General features: G+C 31.5%; 4 protein-coding genes across 6 annotated transcripts in view; 1 reads left to right on the top strand and 3 right to left on the bottom strand.

Annotated features, from left to right (window-relative positions):
- LOC111421469 (uncharacterized) overlaps nt 1–13,140 on the top strand; it is a 39,741-nt gene extending 26,601 nt beyond the window's left edge. Inside the window, exons 2-4 of one of the 2 annotated variants that reach the window (XR_011642338.1) lie at nt 9,578–9,686; nt 9,748–10,382; nt 10,440–13,140. Coding sequence is in view for 1 of the 2 variants with exons in the window: in XM_071201246.1 (XP_071057347.1) it covers nt 9,578–9,686; nt 9,748–10,020 (382 nt within the window). In the remaining variant the exon portion in view is untranslated. Of the gene's footprint in view, nt 1–9,577; nt 9,687–9,747 lie in introns of both variants that reach the window. The other variant, XM_071201246.1, reaches the window with a different exon arrangement.
- Nucleotides 1–19,291, bottom strand: part of LOC111421457 (zwei Ig domain protein zig-8-like) — a 193,819-nt gene that overhangs the window by 71,292 nt on the left and 103,236 nt on the right. The window lies entirely within an intron of this gene.
- Nucleotides 1,864–2,347, bottom strand: LOC139432594 (uncharacterized). The gene is made up of 2 exons (XM_071201245.1): nt 2,246–2,347; nt 1,864–2,193 (listed from the first exon to the last, which is right to left on the bottom strand). Exons 1-2 carry the CDS (start codon nt 2,330–2,332, stop codon nt 1,936–1,938), a joined length of 345 nt encoding a protein of 114 aa, XP_071057346.1. The 5' UTR covers nt 2,333–2,347; the 3' UTR covers nt 1,864–1,935.
- LOC111421514 (uncharacterized) lies at nt 7,592–8,126 on the bottom strand. The gene is made up of 2 exons (XM_023054687.2): nt 7,978–8,126; nt 7,592–7,924 (listed from the first exon to the last, which is right to left on the bottom strand). Exons 1-2 carry the CDS (start codon nt 8,059–8,061, stop codon nt 7,661–7,663), a joined length of 348 nt encoding a protein of 115 aa, XP_022910455.2. The 5' UTR covers nt 8,062–8,126; the 3' UTR covers nt 7,592–7,660.

The raw sequence follows: 19,291 nt of genomic DNA, 5'->3' as shown, positions 1-19,291 counted from the left end.
AGCATTATGCAGTATAAAAGAGAAAATTGACGACTAATGTAATCCCCCGTGGTCATGAAAAAAGGAATAGGAAGATTGGAACGATCAAGAATAGTTAAAAAGATAAAAGAGCCAATTAAGTCAACTGATCTTCACCCGCAGGAACAGAAAACCGTCTTTGTACAAGCACCGGTAGCACCAACCTATTGCAAGCACACCTCGCAAAACTACTGTTCTTTACAGGAAACTGTTTCACAAGCAGGTGCAAAATACTTTGTGAATTAATTAGCAATATTTCCCTGGATTTGGAGGACATTAGTCAGCTTCGATGTGGAATCACTTTTTACTAAAATGCAGATAAAAGATGCTGTGTAGAGTTTTCCCTATCATCGATTTACTTATAGTGGAAAGAAACGTTTCATGAGTAACATGAGAAAGTTCGTACTCCATACTTCTATATGGAGCACTTTGAAGTAGCCATAATCCTAGCAAATCAAAGTTATGGCTGTGGTATGTGGGTAACACCTTTGCTATTTCGTATTACCGCAAAAAAAGGCTTAATCATTTTTTAAATCAACTTCGGAAGTGCTCCAGAGATATGGTTATAGACCGAAAAAAATCCAAAGAACCAACAAAGAGAAGAAGCAACAAACAAATTTGTTTTTTTCTAATCTATAGCACGCATTGCTGGTAGTAAAGTACAAACTTTCTGTGTTAAAAGTGTTTGGAAACTACAAATTGTTGCAAAAATGTGGAAAGTAAATGTGAAATTTCCTTCATTAAAAGACAATAAAATAGATTTTGACAAGATGAAAATACTTGCCAGGAACATCCACTATTACCAGGGGATGGCCAAAGAAGCTATAGAAATGTATCGCCATGCGAACATCAATAGATAGGAGTTCAGCAGAACATCGAAGATATAATTGAACTTGTTGAAGGATATCCCTACTCCATACCGAACGCAGCAATTAGCAAATACTAATTACTTCATTAATCAGTTAATAATTGGTTTTAGATAAAAAATTTTACTAAATACTTTCTTTTTACTTCATGGTGTTGCTAATATAACTAAAATTTAAACTATTATTGTCGAAAAATAAAACGTTATAAAGTGATGACCACCCGATCCTGTTATAAAGTGTAGAATGATACAAAACATGTCACAAACAAAAAATTTTAATTAAAATAGTAACCGTTGCTGGATTTTTTATCCGGTCGATTTAATAGCTTCCTTTGTGAATATGAAAACATAGATGAGAGTGAGGGAAACATAATCCTCGTTGACGAATACCGACGAATGTAAACCGCATTTGTCAGGATTTTCGGAAGTTGCTGTCGGCGTTAAATTCGATATTTCTGGCCTATGAGGTGTCAGAACTGATTGTGAATTATCGCGCTGTGTACTCTGTAATATGCAAATCGCTGGATTAATGGTAATACATGACATTTCTTTTTTATTCCAATTTAGTTTTGAACACAGACATTTATAATTTATTATTACATTATGGACTTTTCTGATTACAAAGTTATTTATGTCTGAGTTAGGTTGTTAACTTGATTTTATTTTTTCATTCCCAAATCGTTTTGCGCAAATTTCGTTATTTAGGCTGCAATGTAGCAAACGGGACTAATTTCAAGTAGAAATTTATCATTGTTAGTAGTGCCTCGAAACACGACCAACTGTATTATGTTACACAGCAGGAGGTTAAAGCACACATTCTCCACTTGAGTATAAGAGCACCAGATGTAGTTATTAAATGTAGTAATTACACCTACAGCCATATTAATTCGTTTATTAGCAGTCTAAAGTTCCCGTGGGTACTATTTACTTTTAATGGGTCCATAAAGAAAAAGGATTAGTAAAAAACACCAGTAAAAAATTTAAAAATACAGGTTTAATTATATTTTTATTTATTGAGTCGTGATAACAATTGATTAGAAATTAATTTGAAATTAACCAGCAATAATGTGTACTTTATATGGGATTAATCCATCGAGAACTCTTAAGTAAATGTACATTTTTGATGTATGGGCAACACCATTAGCACCTTCAGTTACAAACCAACTATTATTTGGTAATCTAAGTCTTAATTGATTTTCGAGTAAAGTCATTCTTCCACTTGAGGATAAACCAGTTTTGTATGCGTACTCGGTAGCTGTAACGATTTCATTAAGGATGAATTCAACATCATTCGATTCCAAAACTTTGACCTAAACATAAATATTTTTTAAAAACATGATTTTTTTAAAATTTTTTACTTACTACTATACCACGAACTTCAGGTTTTGGATCTGCACAAGCGGAAGCCACAAAGGCTGCTAATACAAAGCACAAGATTGTAGCACGCATTTTCAAAAATAATTAATGATTTAAAAATTCAACACCAAGTGTTTATATACTCAAATAAATCCTTATCAAAAATCTCAATTGTTTCTTATTTCGCAGTAAAAGTGATTTAATCTACTTTTATTTTGAAATCAGTTAAGAAAATAGATTTATGCGTTAGTTCTTATAAGATGACATCTTTAAGATTAAACAATTCATAGAATTGATTAAATATTATCGAAGTTATATAACATTTATAATTTGTAGAAGTCCACAAATAAGAGCAATACGATAAAAGTAATAAAGAACAATCTAATTTAAATAGATTCTGTATATGAATTCGGTGATTTAAGTCAAGAATTTCTTTAAAGTTGTCAAAAATAGCTGGTTAAACAATAGTTAATTGATTGTTTCAGTCCGTTAAGTTAATTACCTTGAGAATATTTCTCAACTAATGAAGAAATGGTCTTTAGTAGTCTATGTGTAAACATCGCATTGGTTTGGTTGCATAAACCTAGGGATGAACTATACTTTGAGTGGATTGCTCTTCTTTCAACAACAAGTTTTCAATATCACCATCAATACCTGGCCACCATGCATATCTTCATTTTATTGATTTCAACATACGGTTGATGGAATTCTGCAAGGAGTTGGAGGAGGTTTTTGCTACCTCATAATAGGTCCATCTGTCTTCATGTATACACATCTTCTTTAACAATAAATCCCAAAGAGATCTTTTTTTAATTTATGAAAAGTGCTGTCTGAGTCCACTCACGATCTCCATTCGAAGTACCGTTTTGTCCACTAATAATCCTTCATTCGTGGGATATGAGCCGCCCAGTTCCATATAAGTTTTGCCACAACGTTGACTACATCATTGGGCATACCCAGTATCGACCTCTCTATCTTTCTCTGCGTTACTTTGAGCTTTTTCGCAGTGCCAACCGTTAATGTTAAAGTCTCAGAGCAGTATGTTATAACCGGCAGAATGCACTCATGTTGTACCCATACCCTGTAGTATGCAAATGAAAACAGCTCGGACATTAAAGAACAGAAGTGGGACATTGAAGAAAACTATAGATTCAAAAGATTGATATTTGTCAAGGGCAATTTGAACTATAGATATTTCAAAAGATGTTAAATGGCTCAATTCCATCTGTCTCACTAAGTAATTCTTTTTCTGGAAGTGCAATAGCTGTTTGAGGTTGAACTTAAATGTTTGAGGAAAACAGGCATAAAAAATTTCGTCGTCAACCATAAATCTCCAGATTTCCAAGAATAACATTAAATTAATGCTAAATGCTCAGAGACCAGAGGACAAATGCTAAATTTAAGGCAACTCGTAGAAAAATTCCGAGAATTCAATATCCCTGCGTCAACTAGAAAATGCAGTGGAGGGTTCTTCGTGATATGGGAGTGCCAGAACACCTAATTATACTCATAATAAATATTTTTCGACAACAACATAGCTACATGGAGATTACGAACCTGAGATATTCAGACGATACAACTTTGATAATTGCATTAGAAAAGGAAATGGTTGACTACATCGTTGATCACACCCAGTATCCATCTCTCTATCTTTCTCTGCATTACTTTAAGCTTTTTCGCAGTGGAAACCGTTAATGTTAAAGTCTCAGAGCAGTATGTTATAACCGGCAGAATGCACTGATTAAGCCTTTCTTTTCAAATGTATGGGAATATCGCTTTTGAAAATATTTCTAAGTCTCTCGTAGGCTGCCCAACCGAGAGTGGTCCTTCTGTTTACTTCTCTTGTTTGATTATCTCTCGATACACTCTCAACCTCATTATTACCAATGTTGATGTTAGAACTGGAAATAAGATTTGTCATAAATTTCGATTTCCCAAGTTGTACCCATCCCCTCTAGTGCGCAAATGAAAACAGTTCGGACATTGAAGAAAACTATAGATCCAAAAGATTGATATTTGACAAGAACAATTTGAACTATAGATGTTTCAAAAGATGTTCAATACCATCCGTCTCAATAAGTGATTCACTTTCTGCAAGTGCAATAGCTGTTTGAGGTTGAACTTAAATGTTTGAGGAAAACAGGCATAAAAAATTTCCTCGTCAACTATAAATCTCTAAAATTCCAAGAATAAAATTAAATTAATGCTAAATACAATAATCGTGCCATCTCATTGATTTCGCACCCGAGTAGGATTCTGCACCGAATTATTAAACGACGGTCGGAGTCTTATCTGGACCGGCAGATCCCATACGAGCAGGCAGGTTTTGTAAAGGGAAAAGGAACCAGAGAACAAATGCTAAATTTAAGGCAACTCATAGAAAAATTCCGAGAATTCAATTTTTCAACGGTCGTCTGTTTCTTGGAATACAAAAAGACTTTTGACTGCGTCAACTGCAAAATGCTGTGGAGGGTTCTTCGCGCGATGGGAGTGTAACGATACCTAATTATGCTCATAAGAAACCTCTACGACAACAACATGCTCAGTCAGAATAAAGAACCGATACTCTTTGCACTTTAAAACTGGTAGGGTTATACGCCATGGGGAAAACATAATGAGAAAGACATTGGAAGTATGAAATGGAGGGATTTCAATTGCCGGCAAGGAGATTACAAACCTGAGAGATGCAGATTATACAACTTTGATAGTTGTATTAGAAAAGGAAATCTTTTAAATCGAGAGTAATAAATGTAACTTTAAGATTAATGCAGAGAAAACCAAATTTGTGATCGTCGATCGTTCTGGTGTTCTGCAACTGACATAGATATCAAATCGTAGACCAGATCATATACTTACCTATTTCACCTAACTATTTACTTTAGGCTCATATATTGATAATACAGGTTCAAGTGAGAGCGACATTCGAAGAAGAATAGAATTGACTAATGGTGCAATGAGCAGGGGCAAAGGTAATACAGTCTATTCCATCTTCCGATGTGGGGTTGAAATGTGGACAATTAAAGCAGCGGACAGAAAGCAAATTGATGCGTTTGAAATGTGGTGCTAAAAGCGCATGCTCCGAATTCCGTAGATAGCGCGCAGATCGAACGAATCGATTCTTAGAGAGTTGAATATCCAGAATAGATAATCTTCTAATTTGTCTTGCATAAATCCTGAGGTGTTTTGAACAAATTACACGAAGAGATGGTAATAATATGGAAAGATTGATACGAATATTGTATGAATATACAGGGGGCCCATTATGTATGGAATATTGTATACATCTTGGCAAGTATCAACTTTATAAAAAAACATTTTATACAAAAGTTGGTTAGTATTTTATTTGCCATAATAAGACACCATTCAATTGTTTTTATTTCAGAAAACAAATGAGCAACGAATAACATTTAATTTTTTTTAAATGGCAATGTACCCTTTTATTAGGCTTATTTGATAGAGATTTCTTTTCTCTTTATGATGACGTAAAATTTTTGTACCCTTAGAAAATGTTTGCATAAAATGTAAAAATTGTTTATTAAGAAAATTTAACCAATAACATTAATCTAGATATTCGAGATCGTCAACTACCTCGAATTATTACCGTAAATTAAATCTACATACAAAATAAAACAAATAAACTAAAAATTAGTGTAAATGAAAATTATTAAACTTTGAAGACAAAACGAAATTAACACTAAAATGGTTTTCACGACAATAAATGTTCAAAATGTTCACCATTAACTGCAAGGCAGTGGCCCAATCTATCATAAAAGGCTTGAAAAGAATTTCTTAGCGATCTGGGAGAAATAATTCCAGTAATAATAATAAGTTGCTCTAATTCTGTCAGATTTTGAGGTCGGTTTACATAAACTTTAGATTTTAAATATCCCCAGAAGAAGAAATCGCAAGGTGTAAGATCCGGAGATCGGGGTGGCCACTCTACAGACCCTCTTCTGCCTATCCAACGGGCCGAAAAAACCGTATCTAAATATCGGCGTACATCTAAATGATAGTGGGGCGGTGCCCCATCTTGTTGAAACCAAAGATCATCAAGATTTTCTTGGCAAGCTGGGATAATTTGCTGTTGCAATAATTGTAAATAACGGTGACCAGTTAGAGTACCTCGAATAAAGAAAGGTCCAGTTATGTGATCTGCACAAATTCCCACCCATACGTTTAATTTCTGTGGTGTTTGAGTATGATTTTGAATCATCCAATGGGGATTTTTATCGGCCCAATATCGAGAATTTTGCTTATTTACATTACCATTTAAACAAAACGTAGCCTCGTCAGAGAAAACCATATTATTGAGAAAATTTGGATTGCTGTTGATTCGCTCCATCATAAATTCACAAAATTCAACACGTCGAATGTAGTCATCTTCGGATAATTCTTGCAATAAAGTCGGTTTGTACGGATGTAAATTTTCTGCATGTAATATTTTGTGTATTGAACCTTTACTTAGAGCATGGTTTAAACATAACTGACGAGTTGAAATGTTTGGATTTTCTTCGATTTCTATGAGAATATCGATCTTGTTATCTTCATCTGTTGCAGATCTCTGCGGACCAGTCTTTGGCAGATCTTTAACGTTACCAGTTTCCCTAAAAGGTTTCGAAGTTTTGCTAACTACTAATTGAGTGATTGGTTCTCGATGTGGATAACGCTCATTGAAAATTTCACATACTTCTAATTGTGTTCGTTTACGATCCCCATAACCGACCATAATTAAAATTTCTATGCGTTCAGTTTCTGTTAAATGAACCATTTTTCTTTTTTGATCTACCAACTTATTTAAATAAACAAGATTCTGTCACATTCAATAGCTTACATTCAATTGTTAGGACAAATAAGATTTCGGATATCTAGATTCATGTTATTGGCAAAATTAACTTAATAAACTGTTTTTACATTTTTTTCAAAAATTTTCTAGTATAAGGGTACTAAAATTTTACGTCATCGAAAAGAGAAAAAAAATCTCTATCAAATGAGCCTAACGAAAGGGTACATTGCCATTTAAAAAAAATTAAATGTTATTCGTTGCTCATTTCTTTTCTGTAATAAAAACAATTGAATGGTGTCTTATTATGGCAAATCAAATATTAAACAACTTTTGTATAAAATGTTTTTTTGTAATGTTGATACTTACCAAGATATATACTATATTCCATACATAATGGGCACCCTGTATATGAACAACTTGATAATTTAAGTTTCAATTGATCTCAGTAATGTCTTTACCTCATTTCCGATTAAACCTGAATTGAAAGCAAAATTAGTCACTTCAAAAATTTTACATAATCGTCAAAATTTTGAAACTCAAAGACTTAAACCTAAAGAAAAGACAAATAATTATGAATAATGAAAATTTTTTATTTACTTTGTCTCATTAACAATAAATAAAACGATATTAATCGGAAATTACGGAGAAGTAGCTATGATATGTACTGTATGTGGGAATAAAAAACTAGTAACTTTTAAGTAAGCGTACACTTCTGAAGAATGAGCCACACCATCTGCACCTTCAGCTAAAAACCAATTATAACCTGCTATTGTTGTTTTCAATCGCGATTCGAGTAATTTCATTCTTCCATCAGCGGATGACCCCAAATCGAAAGCGTATTTAGTGGCTTCAATAATATTATTTAGTATTTGATCAACACCGTTTGATTCTAAAACTTTAATCTGAAATGAAAAGAAAATAGTTTTTTTTTTGACTTATTTTATGTTTTACTTACTTTTAAACGGCTAAGTTCAGGTTTTGCGGAAGATGAAACCACAAAGGCAACTAACACGAAGGTAAAAACTGTAATTACACGCATTTTCTTACAATTTTTGGTTTCTAATAGTTTCGAAGTTTTAACAAGACTGTTTATATACCCTATCTTTAAAAAATGTTAATGGGAATTTGATGTTTTCCAATATGTTTAGTAAAACTTTTAGTTTTATCTTGCAATCACTTAATAGAAAACAAATAGATTATATAAAAATTCATTAAGCTTAACAAAATAATATTTATTTCATCTCCATAACAATTAATAAGATGATATTAATTAGAAATTAACATGCAACGATATTCACTCTATGTGGGATTAACCCATCCAAAACTCTTAAGTAAACGTATGTTTTTGAAGTGTGAGCTACAGCATCTGTACCTTCAGACACAAACCAACTATAACCTGATATTTTAACTACCAACTGATTTTCCAGTAAGGTCATTCTTCCTTCAGCGGTTAAACCTGTGTCGAAAGCGTATTCGGTGGCTTCGACGATTAAGCTCAAAAATTCCGCAACATTTTCTGATTCCAATACTTTTATCTAAATGGATTTCGTTTAGATTTATTTTAGTTGATTTTATGTTATAACTTACTTCTATTCCGCGAGATTCCGATTTTATTTTCGATGAAGCCACAACGGCAACCAACACGAGACCAAAAACTACAATAGCACGCATTTCAAATTATTTTATTCTATTTAATTGGTTCGATTACAACTCCAAGCGTTTATATACTTAGTTAAATAAAAATATTTAAAAAAAAACGTTAATGGAAAGTAGATGTTTTTAAACAATCACGTTTATCTTGAAATCATTTTGTAATAGAAAACAATACGATAAGGAATCCTTTATAAAATGAGGAATAATTAGCAATATAACTCGTTGTTCAATAACTTAGATAGTTGCATTACACGATCAGCATTAGGATTCCGTTATTAACATTTCCTGAATGGCGATAGTTTCAGACGTGAAACTGAAATTAGTCGCTTCCACGTTGACTTTGGCCCTAAATTTTGCTCCAAACAGGATTAATACTCTCTTATAAATCGATATTGTTTTCATTACACATAAAAGTAAGGACAAATATTTGCAGATAAAGTGATTCGAGTTAAGATTGACATACGTTATCCATTAAAACGAAACGGTTCGGTGCAATTCGATCGTTATCTGCTTATTTATTTTCTTTTTTCAAGTACGATAGTTGATGAGATTTTAGGAAATTTTGAATTTGCTGTCACTACCAGCAAGTGCGAAATTCCTCGAATTTTATATACCTCGGTTAACTTGTTAACCGATGCAATTGACATCGTCATCAAAGTCCTTTACATCAACGTTGTTGTCAGATCTATTTTATAAAACCCATTTGTAAATGAAATGAAATGATCGTTCACAAAAACAATAACACATGTTTTAATTTGTGTTTATAATAATAAAGTAACAATGAGTTATCTCTTAGGTTTTATCAGATTGAAAATTTTAAAAGGAACGTAATCAAGTTAATGGAAAATGCTTGTAAAATATAAGATAAGTTTTAATATAAAATGGGCGATTTTTTTTCTTAGATGGTATACGAAGAAGAAACGTGAAATAAAAATGAAACTCCTAATAGTAATCTGTTGCTTCTTGAGCCTTGTATTTGTTCAAGGTGGGGAAATACAACGAGCAGTCACGGTAAGTACTTTCATTTAAAACTAAATGGGACATTTAAAGTATTAATTTTTTTAATTTTTAGATTAAAACTGAAGAACAATCGGACATTTCAGCATACCTTGCAGATATTTACGATGCTATTGAATACGCTTACGAAAATGGTAGTGGTTCTGAAGGTAGAATGGACGCTTTGGATCAGTATTTATTATACAGGACTGAAGTACCAAAAAAATGGATTTGTATTGAAAACGCCGATGGACTTTCGCATTTATCCTCAGAATTTTATGGTTATTTCAAGGTTACTAAAACTCTTTTAACTTACAGCGTTAAACTTATTTGTTTAGATTGTGAATAATAATTAAGATTTTTAAATGTATAAAAAATACTTAAATAAATATGTTTGTACAAGAAGATCAAATAGCGATAATATTGATAACTGATTTATTAAGTTAAGATGATATATTCTAGTTGAACGTGGGCGGTTTCTGAACCAAACTGGATAACTGGTATTCACACCACGAAAGTTTTTTCCAATAATTATAGTGTATTTAGGTGTGATAGAGTCAATGATCAAACTCAAAAAAAAAGTGATTAACTGTGGTAAAGTGATTGCTACATTATTTGATAGAAGAAAATTCGATAATTGGCTAAGTTTTGAGAAGAAACCTAATTAGAACATAATGACAGAAAAGTTAAGATTAAGATCAGATAATAAATGTAAGTCGATAATCAATCAGTTAATAGCATTTTTGATATAAAAATAATCATTAATAGAGTTGTGGTAAGAAACAGAACATTATATACAGTATCTTTAGAAATGGCAAAGACCTTTGAGGTAGATGCAAAATTTTTGCCCGTTTTGGTAAATGACACCCAAGTAGGGTTCGGAATACTGACCGAAAATTGAATACCGGTATTTCGGTATATTTTCAATGTGATACCGGTATACAGGTATTAATACTGGTATTGGAAAAAAATACAAAGATGCTAAAAGTCTAGAGGTAAAATAATGAATGAAACGAAATTTGATAATAAATTTATTATAAAAATGTAAAATAAATAAATAATTATTCATTATATACAGGGTGTCTCACGTAACTGGTTCGTTAAAACTTTTTTAGGTTCTAGTATTCGTACAGTTTTGAAATTTTGGTAGTATTTGTTGTTCAGTCGGAACTTTCGATCTAAAATATTTTCAAGATGGCTGCCACTTCCGGTCTACCGGAAGTAGACCATAACTTCGTTATTTTAAATGGAATGCTATAGTTTTTATTGCACCTTTTAATTGTACGTAAAAAAATATGTTGACTTTCATAAAAGTTATTGGTACCTAACGTTTTTCGTTTTCGAGTTATTTTGATTTTAAGGTTTTTTTGGCAAATTTCACCATGCACTTTAAAACCCTATATCCCAGCCAACGTTCATTCAAAAAAGCTCTAAATTGGCACGATTACTCGTCAGATGCTCTCAAATAGATTGTCATATATTGTATCAGAGTATCTTATACAGGCTGGTCAAAAATTGAATTACCGTTTCTCCATATTCAATGGGGAGAAAGTCGAAAATTTTAAATGGAACGCCCCATATTTTATTAGCCTACACGAAAGGGAATTTAATTCTCTACAATTTATCTATAAACATTCCTATACTTATTTATTGTAGATTTTCTCATATTCGTAAATTTATCAAAACATGCAGAAAATGTAGGAAACCGTTTGTATTTTTATTAGAACGCCATAACATTTTGACAGTTTTTTGTTTAATTTATTTCTATTATTATTTGTACTATTAACTACGATTGATAATCTTTTAGTTTAGTAGCTTTTACTTACCAAAAATAACAAACAGAAGATCAAATAAATGAAACTATTAAAACAAAAAGTTAATGACAAAAATTAGATTTGAATAAAAATATAAATTTATAATATAAATTTGTTATTAAATTGAATTTGGAAATGCAATAAAATACGTTAAATTATTTATTTCGTTGTCTTCATCACTGGTGACCGGAAATATGCGACTTCTTTTGATCTCGATATATCCAGAACTAATAAATTCTTTATCAATTTTTTGAAATTTTTCCTCGTGATGGGCGTTAGGTTTGTTAGGCATCTCTCATTAAGTGTTCGACACGTCTTGTCCGAAAGTTTATTATATTCACCAGCAATACAAAATAAATTTCAAATATCCGCGTTAGAATAATTTACCATGATGTTCAATAACTTACACCCGTCGTCAAATGTAACTAATGGCAACAATAATACAAACATGGACCAAAAACTGTCAACAGTCCATAGCTTTCTAATAAGGAAACCTCCATTTCGTGCATGTTTTAATAAATTTCGCAATATGAGGCAAACTACAATAAATAGGTATGGGAATGTGTGTAGGTAATTTGTAGACAATTAAATTCTCTTCCTGATAGCCTAAAAAAATATGGGGCGTTCTATTTAAAATTTTCGACTTTCTCGCCATTGAATATGGCGAAACAGTAATTCAATTTTTGACCAGACTGTATAAGATACTCCGATACAACAAATGGCAATCTATTTGACAACATCTGAAGAGTAATCGTGCCAATGTAGATCTATTTTGAATGAACTTTGGCTGAGCTATGGAGTTTTAAAGAGCATGTTAAAATTTACCAAAAAAAGTTTAAAACCAAAATAACTCGAAAACAAAAAACGCTAGGTACCAATAACTTTTATCAAAGTCAACCTATTTTTTTACGTACAATTAAACTGTGTAATAAAAACTATAGCATTCCATTTAAAATAGCGAAGTTATGGTCTACTTCCGGTAGACCGGAAGTGGCGGCCATCTTGAAAATATTTTAGATCGAAAGTTTCGAATGAACAACCCATGCTACCAAAATTTCAAATCTCTACGAATAGTGGAAGATGAAAAAGTTCTAACGAACCAGTTACGTGAGACACCCTGTATATCAATAAGTCATAGTGCAAATGCTTAATACAAAATACTTATTTGTGATACGACTTATTAAAATGTGCTCTTCAAATACATAGGTTTTCTAATGTATTATCATTAAGTTTACAACGGATTGTTGTACAAAAACTTTGGACTGATGAGAAAACCCTCTCTGATTCCACGCTTGTTGGAGGAATGGTGATTATGTAGTCATAAATTTTTTGAAGATGACTGCTTGGCTTCCAAAGTGATACTTTTGGAAATTAGTTTAGCAGATAATAATTTTTCGTTAATAGCGATATTTATTCTTATTCACTTGATGTGCTAGTTAAATATTTTTATTCATGTTATGTACTCGGTAGGTTTTCTTTGTTTTTTCCCGTTAGTCTATTTAATAAACTTAGAATTTTTAGTCTTATATTCGTTTTGGTTATTAACGAAAAAAAAAGTTATTTTGTGTATTGTTACGTAGGTATTGTAATACTTGAGACAAACTTGAGTGACGTTCTAATAGTCTCTGTAATAAAGTATTATGTAAGTTTTGCAATTGGGAAATTTGATTCTTTAAGAGTTTCTATCATAAATGTTACAGCTACATCTGCCGTTAAGAGATTTGCATCTCTTCGACATAAAGCCTCCACTGCTAATTTGACAGGTGTTAGTGATAATATTGCATCATTAATTTTACGGAAAATAAAAATTTATAAAAATACGAAAATACCGAAAAATACCGGTATTGTGAAAAAAATACCGGTATTAAATTTGGCAAAAATCGGTCGGGATCCCGGTATCGGTATTACCGGGATTCCGGTATTCCGAACCCTACACCCAAGGAATAAAAAACTTACACATTGAATTATACTTAATGACTAAGAGGAACGCTGCAAGACATGAATTTCCCAGAAAATTTTCCATAAAGTATTTCTGTAAAATTTTCCATAAAAAATTCTTCTCTGAACTCACATCAAGCTGAACATTACAAAGGGGCTATAATTGAACATATTGGGGTATGCCCTTAAACGAAAATATTTGGCAACAGATCTAATGTAGTGTAAAGGTTTTCAATGTTCTTACGAATTCTATAGGAAAACATTTCTTTCGTTAATTTGACTCAAACGAAAATTGTTATGTCTATGAAAAAAATTGACTACACGAAACAAATCCTACGATTTCCCAAAATTCCATTTTTCCAAATTGTATTGAATGTTGTGAATATGGAATACATAAGAGAGAAGTGATTCATAAGAGATTCAAGAGAGAAACGAGGCTTTTTCTACGAATTAGTGGAAGCTATTATTGTTTTTCCACAATTAATTAAGTGATATGGATGTGAATCGTCGAAGGAAATAATTATAACCTGTTGATTAAAACTTAACTTTTTTTTTAACGGGATTGAAGAAACAAATCTGCTGCTGAAGGAAATAATTTTTACTGGTAAGGTAATCGCTTTCAAAGAGTCTGTTGTCCCAGTAAGATCAAACCAGAGGAAAAGAAAACCTTTGATTGTCATCATGGCATGAAGGTGTGATCTTCAATTTTCCAGAAATACAAATTTTGCAGATACCCCTTCTCAGTTTAGGACAGTATTGCTAATTAATTTTCTAGCATTGTCATGACCATTCGCATAATAGTTAATTATGGCAGTTTTAAAATGCTTGATTGATATACAACAACGACAACTTCATAAATTTAAATTTAGATACCTACTAGGAGACTGGAGTTAAATTGTTAACTGATAAAGATACCATAAAAGATATTAATATAAATATGCATCAAGCAAAGATTGTGCTATTTGTAGTCTTTCAAAGTTTTATAGTACCTTTCTGTTACATTACAATCTATGTTTTATGTTACTTTGTAGGGGATTCTTTTCTGTTAGTTATTGCTTTAGAATTTCAACAATCAGATGTTGTATGAATTATGGTATAGAATGGATTCTCTAACGTCTATCCAACAGAAGAATAATTATGGCACCTAATTAATAGAGAATTCTTAGTGGCATAAAGTACAAAGGTATTGTTTTTTAAAGATAAAGGAATAAGGAATGTATGACATCAACATAAAATATTAAATTATTAATAATAATAAATATGCTTAATTCTTTATTAAAATAAATTCTTGTAACCTAATACAAATCCTTGTAATCTACTACGATCCAAAACCAACTTGCAAACATACATGATTAATTTGTCTACAAATATCGCATACATTGAGACGAGCCATTTTATCTTCTGAATATTGAACGACAGGTTGTTTTAATTCAACTTTTACTGGATCTTGAACATTATCATTAACCTTAGGACAACTACTACATAAGTAATCAGCTGCAGGAACACAAATTTTACTAATGATCCAATCGCGAGTTAACTCATTAAGATCCTAAAAAACAAAAATATAAGTCACCTTCATCATTTATGTCTTAATTTTACTAAAAGGATTCTTACCTCGGCTGCTGCCATTTGTAAACAAATCAATGCTGATAAAAACAACAAGTATTTGGCGACCATCTTGATAGTTTGGTAAATCAATCAATGATAAGCGAGTCGATACTAAAATTTGTCCGTTAACCGAGAGTTTATATACTTCTTCCGAAGTAGTATATTACACAGTTAAAGTACAGTTATGCAATTTTAAACAAACATGCTCTTTCTTAATAATTCGATGGTACTTAAGTAATAGATTAATAAAAATTTAATATGTATTTGCTACTTTATTTATTTTAAGGTAATACAGATATACATCTAATCTACGGATTAAATAGAGAGATGTTTACTTAAAATTATATAACTTAACTTTAAACCAGTACAACTTCAAATACTCTTAGTTTTCTATTCTCTTTACTGGGTTAGCAAACATGTTCTAGTCCGGATTCGCTAAAGATGGCCAACAAACGATTAGTTTGCAAATTGCAGGAGCCGATGTAAAACATTCTTCGATGTTATATTTTGTTGGAAAGACTTATTTGTCTTCTCATTTTAATTTTCCGCTCCTATGACAAACCATGCAATAAGAAAAGGACGACTTTAACTTCAATGTTCTATAAATGGAATTACTACAAGATTAAGTTTAAGAAGGAGTTTGTGGATCTCTGTACTCAACATCAATGTCCAGTCATCCTCTACCGTGCGTAGAGGGTGATAAGAAGAAAAAATAATTTGTTATCCAGTTTGTTATCAAAGCATTTTGTCCCTAACGATATTTAATTTAGCGCTCAACAAAAATAGCTTGACGACGTCATCAGAAAATGATTCAAATACATAAAGAGGGGGACACGATTCTTTGTCTCAATTCAACTTTGTTTCTGAACGTGATTTCATCTACCTCTCCATCAACACCTTCGCTCCAACTTCGTGGTCTGCTCTTCCTTCTTCGTCCATTTCTTGTACTATTTTGCTGATAAGCTTTTGTTGGTAAAAGCTTTAAAACACCCATTTTAAGAATATATTTCAGTGAAATCGATTAATTTTTTTAAAGCTTTATTTAATTTGGTTTGAAAAAAATATTTCAAGTTTGTTTATTTTGGAATGAAATTCGGGTTGCGAAACGATTTAGTTTATCGTTTTGTAAATGAAAAAAATTAAAAATCCAAAAAATGTTTGTTCGAAATTATATAATTCAATTTTAAACAAATAAACAGGTACTTATGATGAAATATATAAACACTCGATTACCGGATAAATGTTAGTTAATAATCCGTTTTTTGATCGTCGTTTCGATAATTTTTGAAGATGGCCAGCAAATACTTGTTGATTTTATCCGCATTTTTTTGTTTACAAACAGCAACAGGCGAGGTAAAACTTTTCATTTTTAAATTAAGACATTAATGATAAAGCTAACTTGTGTTTGTGTTTTTTTTAGGATCTTAACCAATTAACTCGCATCTGGATCATCAATCAAATTTGCAAACCTTCTTCTGATATATTATGTAGTAATTGTCCTAATTTATATGGTAATGTTCAGGAATTATTGTATGGAACAATTGAATTAAAAAAAGCTATTGTTCAAAATTCCATTGACACCAAGCTGTCTCGTGTTAATCTATGTTCAATTTGTAAACAAATTGATCATATATGTTTTCAAGTGGGGTTTGGAATGTAATTTTAATAGATTTAATTTTAATTTATTTTAATAAAGAATTAAGGACAATAAGTTTTAATAATTTTTCATCTGTTTCTCCCCGCTCAGAAATTATGATTTGAAATTGTAATAAATTTTACAAATAATTTAATAATAAATGGTTACACAATTTTTAAAGGCTTTTTTAACTGGTCAATTTATTTAAAATGTATTTGTCTATTTAGTTTTGGCATTAAGCCATCATCAGTGACAAATTGTAAGTGAGAACAAAGTGATTAAGAAGCTTGTTAAGAATAAAATTTGCTACTACTTTTATTCTAAAATTCTTTTTATAATATGCTCCGAATCTCGAGTGATACCATTAATGAGCAACGAATAAATCTAATTTTCATATTTTAGTAATTTTCTCGATATTTATACATGTCAGAGCAAAATTGGAAAGGAACATGTAAACCTACGATTTCATCTGATTTTCACCTTTTTGAACTTTTCTCGTTATATATGCATCTGTTGAACAACATGCTCATTAATAAAACAGTGTCTTCAACCCCAAAGAATTAATTATAACAAATTGTAGGCAAGTGTTACCATTAATTTCATCAAATTTAGTTATCTTTTATTAATAAAGGAAATTTTTGACCATAATTCAAATTTTTTTATGCCTTTTTAGTAAAAACTATTTAAAGATGCACTTTTTTGATTGGAGAAACTTGTTTATCAAGAATCACATAACCTCGAGAAACATCGTTCACCATGATAGTAGATAGACATTTGGTGTCGTACGTTACTTAGCTGAGATTTGTCTTAAATAGCTTTACCTATTGTCGCTATGTTTTGTAAGGAAATCGCAATATGTAGATTGATGCCAGATTTGGTATCACAATACACTCCACATATCTTGTGTAGAGGACAACTCTTATCATAAAAGTCTTTTTACATGCTCTGCATCCCGAGCGTGTAATATCATGATTTCATCTAATTTTCACATTTTTGTATTTTTCTCGATATTAATGCATCTAAGAGCAAAAGTATAAAAAAACAATATTGTTAAGAATAAAATTTATGAACCAACAACAATATGTAAAACCGCGATTTCATCTAATTTTCATATTTTCGTAATTTTTTCCATATTTATGCAGGTCAGAGCAAAATTGAGAAAGAGCTACACCTTTCATGCAACAAATTTTTTTTGAAATATACTCAAAATAAACTAATAAATTGAAATATTTTTCCCGTTGAATTATTGCGGAAGCACACATCGCAAAAATATCAAATCAAATAAAGATTCATCAAAATTAATCCATTCCTTTGAAATATAATCTTGGATATAGATGTTTTAAAGCTTTAACCATAAAGCTTGTAACCAAAGTAGTACAAAGAATGGATTGAGATCGGCTACCACGGAGTAGTTGACGCGATGGTTTTGATGGAGAAATGTGCATGAAACGTTCAGAAACAGAAATAAATGGAGACTAGGAATCGTGTACCATTTGGTGTGTTTCAATGCAGTATTCTTGGTCTACAAGTTAGACAATACATATTTTAGTCGTGCAGCAACTGATAAAAAAATCGAATGTTATGACTTTCCATTGCTCTTATTATTTGTAGACTTTGAGAAAGCTTTTGACAATGTAAGAACAGAAACAATCTTACAGGTCATACAAACGTCTGATATGGAAGATCAGTATATTCGTATATTAAACTATATATACAAAAACTCAAAACTAAACATCGAAATGAACAATAATAAAAGGACGATAACTCTAGGAAATGGACTGAAGCAAGGTGATGTGACTTCTGCAAAGCTATTCAATGCAGTATTGAAAACAATGTTCGTAGAAGAAGAATGGAAAGACCTGGGAATAAGAATAAATGGGCAATGGTTGAACAGGCTAAGGTTTGCAGATGACATAGTACTTATAGGAAAGAACGAAATAGAAGTAAGGAAAATGCTGGAAAGAATATCTAGAAGAGGGAAGCAAACTGGTCTGGAGATAAATATGAGCAAGACAAAAGCGATGTACGTAAATTGTGAACAAAAAAATAAAATAATTGTTAATGGAAAGGAAATCGACAAAGTAGAGCATTTCGTATATCTAGGATAAAAGATTACAACTAAAAACACAGGAGAAGAAATAACACGGAGAATGGGAATGGGATTGCAAATGTTTAACAAATATAAAAATACATGGAAATCAAACATAGAAATGGAGAAAAAGAAAAAATTGTGGGAAATGTGTGTCCTCCCGGTCATGATTTATGGATGCGAGACATGGATATTAACAAACAAAATACTTAAAAAGATTAGGGTAACAGCAAGGGCAATGCATAGAAGGATGATTGGCATTACGAAAAAAGATAAAAAAACAAAAGAATGGATAACGGAAAAGTCAAACATCGAGGATATTGGAAGAATAGTATTGGATCGAAAATGGAATTGGGCGGGTCATATTATCAGAGTACAAGATGAGAGATGGACCAAGAAAATCTTACAATGGTACCCAATAGACAAAAAGAGAAGAAAAGAAAGACCAACTGCCAGCTGGAAAGATGAGTTTAAGAGGAGTTGTGGAGGAGTAACATGGCACAGGGTAACTTGAGACCGACAAAAATGGAAGAGA

Source organism: Onthophagus taurus, chromosome 1 (assembly GCF_036711975.1).
Source record: "Onthophagus taurus isolate NC chromosome 1, IU_Otau_3.0, whole genome shotgun sequence".
Classification (NCBI taxonomy): Eukaryota; Metazoa; Arthropoda; class Insecta; order Coleoptera; family Scarabaeidae; genus Onthophagus; species Onthophagus taurus.
This window is presented reverse-complemented; position numbering and strand designations above follow the sequence as displayed.